At 32.1% G+C, this 10364-nt stretch overlaps 2 protein-coding genes across 2 annotated transcripts in view; one reads left to right on the top strand and one right to left on the bottom strand.

Annotated features, from left to right (window-relative positions):
• LOC108693416 (splicing factor 3B subunit 1) overlaps window positions 1–2670 on the top strand; it is an 8752-nt gene extending 6082 nt beyond the window's left edge. The window contains exons 16-19 of the mRNA XM_018202338.1: window positions 32–340; window positions 1777–1993; window positions 2076–2263; window positions 2417–2670. Of these exons, the coding sequence (XP_018057827.1) occupies window positions 32–340; window positions 1777–1993; window positions 2076–2234 (685 nt within the window). The 3' untranslated portion in view covers window positions 2235–2263; window positions 2417–2670. The remainder of the gene's footprint in view (window positions 1–31; window positions 341–1776; window positions 1994–2075; window positions 2264–2416) is intronic.
• Window positions 2671–5363: 2693 nt separating this feature from the next.
• Window positions 5364–9500, bottom strand: LOC108693415 (actin-binding protein IPP). Its single transcript, XM_018202337.1, has 7 exons — window positions 9256–9500; window positions 7981–8506; window positions 7677–7842; window positions 7215–7561; window positions 6541–6887; window positions 6169–6389; window positions 5364–6028 (listed from the first exon to the last, which is right to left on the bottom strand). The coding sequence occupies exons 1-7, from the start codon at window positions 9314–9316 to the stop codon at window positions 5792–5794; spliced, it is 1905 nt and encodes a 634-aa protein (XP_018057826.1). The 5' UTR covers window positions 9317–9500; the 3' UTR covers window positions 5364–5791.
• Window positions 9501–10364: the final 864 nt, after the last annotated feature.

The raw sequence follows: 10364 nt of genomic DNA, 5'->3' as shown, positions 1-10364 counted from the left end.
TAGATGTTTTTTTATATATTTATATACAAATATTTATGTATAATATTCTTTCATCTTTTTCAAACAGACCACATGATGTCTTAGCAACGCTTCTAAACAATTTGAAAGTACAGGAACGTCAGAATCGTGTTTGTACCACAGTCGCTATTGCCATCGTTGCTGAAACCTGCAGCCCTTTTACAGTACTACCTGCATTAATGAATGAATATAGAGTACCCGAGCTAAACGTGCAAAACGGAGTATTGAAATCCTTATCATTCTTGTTCGAATATATTGGTGAAATGGGTAAAGATTATATTTATGCTGTCAGTCCATTGCTAGAAGATGCACTTATGGACAGGTAAAATCAAATATTACATTAATTCTATTGTTACATATATATTAAGTGTACAATTTTGCTTCCGCCGTTTTTTTTCCGACATTCGAGGCTATTGTAAAAAACTGGTTATACATTTATGATTCAAAGTATTGTCCATCGCTGGCCATTACTTTCTCCCATCTTTCGGGTAGCGTACGAATCCCGCGTCGAAAAAAAAAACTGGTCATCTTTTGAGGCTATCCACCAATCGATCCAATTTTTTACTTCTTCATAAGACCGGAAGTGCTGGTCAGCCAGGCCGTGTGCCATTGATCGAAACAAGTGATAGTCAGAGGGAGCAACGTCTGGAGAATACGGCAGGGTAGGACTTCCCATTTCAACGTTTCCAAGTATGTCTTGATCACTTTCGCAACATGGGGTCGAGCATTATCATGCTGCAAAATCACTTTATCGTGTCTCTCGTTGTATTGCGGCCGTTTGTCTTTCAATGCTCGGCTCAAACGCATCAATTGCGTTCGATACCGATCGCCTGTGATTGTTTCAGTCGGTTTTAACAGTACACTACGCCGAGCTGGTCCCATCAAAGTATGATCTTGGAGCCGTGAATATTCGGTTTGGCCGTCGACGTGGAAGCATGGCCGGGCACTCCCCATGATTTTCTGCTTTCTTGGGATTATCGTAATGAACCCATTTTTCGTCCCCAGTCACAATGCGATGCAGAAATCCCTTCCGTCTTTGCCTTTCAAGCAGCTGTTCACAAGCAAACAAACGCCGTTCAACATCTCGGCTTCAATTCGTATGGCATCCAATTTCCTTGCTTCTGAATCATTCCCATGGCTTTGAGGCGTTTTGAAATGGCTTGTTGAGTCACTCCCAATGATCGTGCCAATTCTTCTTGATTTTGACACGAGTCTTGCTCAAGTAATGCCTCCAATTCTGCATCTTCGAAAACCTTCTCTCTTCCACTGCTATGCCGGTCTTCCACTGCTATGCCGTCAAAATCACTGTTCTTAAAGCGTTGAAACCACTCACGACATGTTCTTTCACTAATAGCGGTCTCATCATAAGTATTTGAGAGCATTCGATGAGCCTCAGGCGCAGATTTCTTCATATTGAAGCAAAAAATTAAAACCTCCCGCAAATGACGAGAATTTGGCTCGTAAACTGACATTTTCAATCGAGAATAACTTTATGACGCAGACACAAATCGAATGTTTCTATGGAGTTATGTTGACAGATGCCCAAGTTTATTGTATGACGTCTATGATTTATTTATTTCGACCACCACTTACCGCTAAAGCCATCTATAGGAAAACGGCGGAAGCAAAATTGTACACCTAATATTTCTTTCTTTGTTAAAAAAAAACTTTTCTAAACTTTTTTAAACTTTGAAGTTTATTTAGTTTCTATTAAATTATTTCTGATCAATTTTTTTCTTTTCTTTCATGGTTTACTAGAGATTTAGTACATAGACAGACCGCCTGTGCCGCAATTAAGCACATGGCATTAGGTGTTTACGGATTTGGGTGCGAAGATGCATTAATACATTTATTGAATCACGTATGGCCAAATGTTTTCGAGACCTCGCCGCATTTAGTCCAAGCATTTATGGACGCCGTAGATGGATTGCGCGTTGCGCTTGGACCGATCAAAATTTTACAGTATACATTACAAGTAATATTATTTTGCGTAAGCGCACGTATTTTCTAGCTATCAACAAATATTAAATGTATGCATTTGCTTTTTCGTATTACAGGGTTTGTTCCATCCAGCCCGTAAAGTTCGTGACGTTTATTGGAAAATATACAATTCTCTTTACATCGGTGGACAGGATGCTCTTGTGGCTGGTTATCCTCGCATCATGAATGATCCAAAGAACCAATATATCAGATACGAATTGGATTACGTATTGTAGAGAACTTGCAGCAATAAGACAATTCTAAGGTTCTTATATATCTATGAGTATAAATATCCGTATTAAAAATTCATCGTTATAAAGATGAGTTTATAAAGATGAGTTTGAACGAATTTTGAAGTTTTCTTTCTGAATTTTTACGAAATTCGCATTTAGAGCATGAAAAGAATTTAATATTTCAGGATATGTTTGGAACAACTACGTGTATGCCGTCATTTCCAATTTCTAGTAAAAAAAGGCAGAAGATGTATTATCCTACATTTAATTTAAAGTATAGATATTGTTCTATTGTCGATCTTGAAGGCATGGAAATGGCGACACATAATAAAAACATGCCAGGTTGTATTCTACTATTTTAGATCGTAATCCTTTTTTAATCCTAGATTCATTGGAATTGAAATTTTTTTCAGCTTTGAATTCCATAGATTTTGGGATTTTTATCAATGTTTAGAGACTTTTAGGGATCTTAGATTTTCCAAATTCTAAATACTATGGGTGCTCTTCAGGATCTCAATTTGTTTAAAAAACTGTTCTAAATTTTGAATTCTGTTAATTTAAACTGTAAAGCTATTTAACAAAAAAATTCATTATTAACACTTCGAGCAATTTAATTTGCTAATGCACTTTATTATTTCTATGATTTGATGAAATAGTTTGTTATTTATAATGTAATAACTTGATGTAGATACTCACGAAATTGTGTGTGTATGTGTGAACAATTTTAAAAATTAATTTTTTTAATATAATGAAAGAACAGAAAAGAAACAAAGAGAAAGAGAGAAAAAATTAAGCAGAAATATAAAAACAAAGTTTTATAATAACTTGTATATTAGTAAAATAATACAAATAAGTTTGTCTGAATCTTGAAATTTTTGACACATTAGATTTCGTGAGTTACTATTTCTATGAGTACTGATATTACTTAGCAACAACGTAATATTACTTTTGAATGATGAGCACAAATATCATCAAATAAAAAAAGATCATATTGTAAATAATGATTTCCTTGTGTTCTTTGTAAGAAACTCATATTAATTATAAAAAAAAATAAACTACATGTAGGAACTAAATAAATGATTTCTTATCATTGAAAAGGATTTTTAAATTTGAAATGAAAGGAATCGGCACGAATTACTTTAATAATTTTTATTAGTTGATCACAAATATACATAAATTGTTGTATATTTATCATTTTATATATTCTCTAACTTTTTTTTAATGCCTTTTAAAAAGGATAAATATGTTGGAGATGCCCATTGTTTCAATCTGGAAAGTTTTTCTAATAGAGATTAAAAGAATATAATAGAGACTATAATATTTAAAAGAGAAGACTATAATATTTAAAAATATAAAAACTAATTATAGAACATTTTAATTTTATACATATATACTACATCATATATTACCGCATCTATATAAAATCGTAAATCCATAGATTGCTAGATTCACTGGATTCATTAATATATTATTAGACTTTTTTATTCATATCTAAATAAATTCGGACGTTTTAAATATCATCTACAAACTTAAAGAAAAACATAAACTTTTTTCCTACAAATATTTCATTATCTTTGTTTTTGAAACAATTCAATATCACTTCGTAGAAATTTAGGATTAAGTAAGATTACAAATGTTGTCATTATATAGACCTTTTAAAACCTATACTTACAAACAATCTATTCACAATTATTTTCACAAATATAAAATCCGCACGCATTATAAATAAGTTTCTTGTATTTATTTATATAATACATTTATATAATACATTTAGGCCAATAGATTTAGCAACTTATTGGATTTACAAATTTACATATAAAAAACATATGCAAAATGAGATTACGTGGTTATCTTATTCCTTTTTATCTTACAATGAAAAAAGAAAATTGAAATCAAGTTCAAGAATTTAATTATTTACATCACATTAGAAAATTTTAATTATTCATTAGAAAATTGATAAAATTGTTTAACAAGGTCATCTCGCCATATTTACCCTGTACTGAAAAATTTAAGAACAATCGAATATTATTTCACGGGTGTTCATGTTGCATCGAACACCTTTGAACAAATTGGATTGTTACATTGACGACTAATTACAGAGAACGGCAACTCTTCGATTTTTAGATTATTTTTATAAAATGTGGCCTTAAATTTTATAAAACATTAGACGTGCTGTTCCGCACACACGCTAATTAAGAAACATCATTATTTTATTACAATAAGGTACTCTGAAATCTCTGGATTTTTGGTTGTATAGTTCCAAAATGTTAACAAGGGTTAAAGGCTCCAAGACTTTCTGATGGAATTTCGAGACGCGCTTTTAAGTTTTTTAGATTTAAACTGCAATTTCTAAATGATGATTGATTCTTTTGGACTCTCAATTTGAAAATTTTAAAGTAATATTTAATTTTACATATTTATTCTTTGAATTTCAAGATCTGATATTTATACATATTCCAATTTTGTGTTTAGACTGTGGAATCTCTTTGATTCTGTAATTTTTTTACTTTTGAAGACTTAGACCCTTATGCTCCAAAGATAAATATCTTTGGAATCATCTTATACTGTCCCTTACATACATCGCTTAACGAATTTATTAACTTGTAGCGATACGATTAAAATTACGATAACTTTGGTATATGACTATATTATATCAAGAGGCTTCAGTTCTTCCTAGCGTACATAATTTTAATACTCGTAATTAATAAAATATAGTTAGTACTTGTTAATTAATAAAAGTATTCAAATATTTCTGCACACCGTACGTTATATTCGTTTTTTTTTTTTCAAATCTATTGCATATTATAATTTGATTATAAATAAATAATAGAAAAAATACATTAGATCTGATCTACAGTTCCGAATAACAATCTTGTCTAATTAATTTACCTATTCATGCGACAAAATAAAAACGCAAATGTATCATAAATTTTCTGTAATCTTAAAATTTCCAGTGAATTTTAAAATTCTGGAGACTTTAATTGATATTTTAAATTTGGCTTCACAATTTGGATTGTAAGTTCTTCGGATTCTATATGACTCGAATTCAGGATGAAAAAAATTAAAGATATTTAATTTTAAAAACTCAAATTGTGTGTGTGTGTGTGTGTGTGTGCGCGCGCGCACATGAGAAACTCTTTATCCAATTAAATTAAATATATTGAATTTCTTAAATTTCTTCTTTGGGCTTTCATCCTGGATACATCAAGATTCATTACATTTTCTTCGATCTTTTTTTTAGGTTCTTCAACCTGTTAGTTCCTATCGGTTAGTGATTACGCCATATATCTATAAGAAATAATAAGTAATCTTCTCCAATGAGAATATACAATTTTTCAAAGTATCACATTTTTCTACATAAATATCTTGAAAATGCCATTGGAATATTTAGAAATTAATAAAGCTACAATTTCTTTAGCAGACTGACTATCTAGCTAACGGATACAATGCTCTTGATAAAGATGGACAACGCAGAGCAGACACAGACATTGAAAAAAAAAAAAAAGTAAAAAGGCATGACCAATACATCAAACGGCAAACAGATTTTTGCGAAATAGCAATCAGAAAGGTGTAACGATCGCCGTCGCTTCACCTCTGCTTGATGGCAAAGAGGCGCACTCGTGCCACTTATTCGTATGAGGATCGTAACATTCGACGGTAGAAATTGTAATTTGCGTGCGGTAGAAGTTTATCTCTTGCGACTGATCGCCGCCTATAACATAAAGCTGACTGTCGGCCGCTGCAACTGCCGGATAAAATCTGCCCATGCTCATGGGAGCGACGGCGCTCCATTTGTTCTGAAACATCATAAACAAATTCGTTGAATTAAGATTATATTAAATTATACTATTTTATAAATATCTATTTATTATCATTAATAGAAAAAAACGTATATACTATACTTACTAAACATAAGTGATAATTAAAAATAAATTACCTTCTCGAAAGAGTATCTTTCAACCGATGTCAAGACCTCCTGATTCTTACTGGTACCGCCAACGACGTACATATATCCATCAAGAATAGTGATTCCCATTTGCGAGCGTGGTGTGAGCATCGGGGCCAAGTAGTTCCATTCTCTGGTCACGGGATTATAGCTTAATACATCCTGACGGTGTCGACTATTATGGGTACAGCCACCCACAATGTAAATTAATCCTATAAGGAATATTTGTAAAAATTACAATATAAATTTTCAATAAACGTTTTTACTGCCGTTAAATAAAAGAAAAGATGTTTATAAATTTAACTGTCATGTAACTATCATAATTAATTATGATATTATTGGATTTAGATTTAGAATTATTACCTTCGTACGCTACGACACCCATACTAAATCGTGGCTCCGGAAGATAGCCTTCGAGAGTCCACGTATTACTAATGGGATCATATATCTCGATGGAGCCGCCGATATCTTCGCCTACCCATCCACCGAATGCGTACAAACTGTTATCCAAGGCACAAAGACCGAAATCGCATCTAGGTTCTTCCATACAAGCGATGGGAGTCCACACGTTATCACGAGGATCGTAGCATTCGCAGTTGGCGATAATGCAAGATTCCAACTCACCACCGATAACATATACTTTGCCGTCCAATAGAGCTACTCCAGGTAGAATACGTCCTATGCTAATTGGAGCTACTTCGCTCCATTCTCTAAAGAAATATTTATTTATTGAATAAAGAAAGTTATCAGATTTTGTTAGTTTTCTAACAAAATTTAACAATAATATAATAAAACCGGATATCGGATACCCGATGTTACATCTTCCGGATCTTTCCAGATATCCGATATCTAATAATTTTATGATTTGGTGTGTTCCTAAAAAAAAGAAACGAAATATAATATGAAAACTTTATCGAGAAAAAACAAATAACAATATTTAAATCAAAATTTTTGTTCTGGAAAGTTTAATTCGAGTAACTAAAAACTTATTACATTTCATTTTAGAATTGTAAAAAGAAAAATGCAGAAGATTGTACCCAGTAAATATGTCATATTTCTCGATGCTTTCGTAAGTACTCTCAGCAGTTCTGCCCCAGCTATCCGCAGAATGTTCCCGCTTGGATCCGCCGATTACCAGAATGTTCTTCCTGGCACAGATCCGGGGCTGAGCATGAAGAGGCACTAGGCAACCTTTGTTCGAGACTAGATCCGTTTGTATAGATCGCAGCGCGACGATTAAACTCGCGTCCTTGCAGTCTAGAATAATACGGTCTAGCCTTGCTAATGAACACAGTCGCAAGCGTACGTGGCTGAGGATCTCAAATACATAGCATCTCCGCGCGGGGATGTCGTGAACGATCCAATTGTACGCGGCCTGGAAGACCTGTAAAAAAGTAAAAAATATGTTTATGTCATATTTTACATGTCAAATATAATATATTTTTCGAATATGTAAAGTTGCAATTATATACTTGAATTATCCTTTGGGAATAACAAACCTGACATTCGGTATCAATGTGAATGTAATCGCTACTAAGAAACTGAACAAGATGTTCTTTGGGCAAATCCAAAAATTCCTCCTCTTGACAGACTTGAGGAAAATTGGCTTCTATAAAGCGTAGGGCAGTCTCCAAAAGATCTAGTCTGTTATGTACTTCTGCAAATCTACAATTAATAGCAATGACGAATGTCATCATATAATTTTTCTACAATTTTCCTGTTGCATTGACTTTTTATTGGATCTTTTTTCATCTGTTTTCAGAATATATTTAATTTCAGTTCTTACAATTATAATCTTCTCACCTGTAAATTCCAAGGGCATTAGAATAGTGCAGCTGCTGTTTGAGATAATTGATACAGCCAGCTACTACATCATCTAATTCTAACATGTCAGCCGCAGCAAATAACTCCTGTACATTATCCTGCGTGATGTCTACATTGCCACTATAGATGAAGTCCACTAACTGAGAGAGAATGTGAGGAGAAATTGAATGGATCTCCACGAGCTCCTGTTGCTCTTCAACCAGGCCGACAGTGAACATGGCATTGAAGTAGGCGCTACCAGCGGCCAGTACTGATCTATGTGCCCTGATGATTCTATCACCTGCCACCAATCCCACATCGCTGAACTTATTCTCCCGCCTCTGTACATTGAGATTGTGTAAAAGCTTTGGAGGATAGTGACCAACTGCATAAACAACACTGGATACATCGGACGACTGCTTCACCGATTGATTAGCAAAATCCATGTCAGAATTGTGGCCATTTTTCAAGGCTGGTGCCATGCCATCCGCCATGAAACCATCAAGATGTCCTTTATCCACAAATCCTAAGAAAATTCAATATGAGAAAAATAAAATGCTAATTTGCATACACAATAACACAATAGTGTTTTGGCAATACTACAATAAGCTTGTTCTTTGGCATAATATTGTAAAAGAATATAAAATTCAAAACATTTGCTACACATGTAAAAAATAAAATAATATAAGAATTAGAGGTTCCAATAATCTTAATAAATTAAAAAATTTATTAATATAATACATAAACATCATAATTTATTACTTTGATTCATATACATAAACGGTACATTTTTAATTTAATTCAAGAGTTCTATATTAAGTGAATGACTTTTGTTTTCTGAGAAATATATAGAATAACATAAAATATTATGTATTAATAAAAATATGTATAATTACAGATTTAATACAAGCTTCAATACTAGAAACATTTCCAAAACATTATTGTCTTAATTCTTATTCTAAAAATTGAATATTATAACTCAATAAAAAATTGGATATTATTATCAAATATACACATATACTGTATAATATGTAAAAATACTATAAAAGACTGGGCTTGATCATTCTTCAAGAATTTATTAAAACGTAAATATTAAAATAATATTTAAAAAATTAAGTAAATCAAAGTTACAATCTTTTTAATACTTCCAAGATTTTAATTAAAAGAAAATAATTAAGACATTTTAATTTAATATATGTATAATCAATAAGTTCTTCTAATAATTTAACCAGATGGTTTAATTTAAATCTAAGGATCGTTTTGCGAAATACTTACGACATAAACGAGAAAGCACTCTGTAAAATGATTTGATGTTATTTTTCCCCTTTAAACGCATCACTACCACCGCATGTTTGACAGATTCGTCGATTGATTCCGTATGCGCGGACAGATTGTTCCTGAAAACGTCGCGAGACGCGACTTCTCTGCTCGTTCAGATTAAATAATAAATTTCTTTGACAAGAAGCTTGACATACGTCAGATAACCTATTTAAGTACGTGAAAATAGACAAAGCTAGTCGAAGTGGGAACGACGCCAGTGCAGCCACGAAGAAAAAGAAGATCCCTATTCAATCCTTTTGACACTGACGAGATACTATTAAAGACATCTTACGGAAATTTGCGTCTTTGTAAATCTTGAAGTGATTAAAAGTTAAAAACTGATAATATTGCACTAATTTACGATTTATTAGTTTAGTAGATATATTTATGCATTCAGAACTCAATAATACTCGATTTTTCTTTAAAATTATAATTTCAGTGTTATGTCAAAGTTTGATTATCAATAGAGATGATAACTGCGGAGAAAAAAATTATAATTTTTCTGTAATATGAAGTATATTATAGTACAGCTTTATAAGGATACATATTTATTTATGGAATATTTATATAATAAATAATCATGAATTTAATAATATATAAAACAAATATTTATGTTAATAGCAAATTTATCAATCGTCGATAATGTCAATGTTCTTCGGACCATTGGGGCTCTTTTTACCGCCAAAAATTTGCCCAGGACGATCTTTAATATCTCGTATTCTTGATTTCTTTTATTTATTTCCCAAGAAAAAAAATGCTACTACAATCTCTAAAATACAGACTCTCAATTGGCCACTGAATTCCGTTTTGGACAAGAAGGGTGCCCAGATTCCTCCTTTCAATTTCAAAACGCACAAAAATCGCAAAAGCGATTCATTATTTAAAAAATAACGATAAAGAAAAATTAATTCAAAATGCATATATTAGGTATGGGAAAAAGTTCATGACGTTTTTTTAATGCCATCTAACGGGAAAAACGCCACGAACTTTTTCCCACACCTAATAATTATATAAATAATTATATAAATACGTAATACAAATATTTAATAATAATTATATATAAA

This window comes from Atta colombica, unplaced genomic scaffold (assembly GCF_001594045.1).
Source record: "Atta colombica isolate Treedump-2 unplaced genomic scaffold, Acol1.0 scaffold9, whole genome shotgun sequence".
Taxonomy (NCBI): Eukaryota; Metazoa; Arthropoda; class Insecta; order Hymenoptera; family Formicidae; genus Atta; species Atta colombica.
Note: the sequence above shows the minus strand (reverse complement) of the source record. Positions and strands in the feature narration are given on the sequence as shown.

Excerpts from the sequence above, each read along its gene's own strand:
- LOC108693415 (XM_018202337.1), bottom strand. The coding sequence starts at position 9,316 with ATGCGTTTAAAGGGGAAAAATAACATCAAATCATTTTACAGAGTGCTT. Across the intron at positions 7,843-7,980 it reads AATGCCCTTGGAATTTACAG|ATTTGCAGAAGTACATAACA; the intron begins GTGAGAAGATTA and ends TATTAATTGTAG. Across the intron at positions 6,029-6,168 it reads AAAGATACTCTTTCGAGAAG|AACAAATGGAGCGCCGTCGC; the intron begins GTAATTTATTTT and ends ATGATGTTTCAG.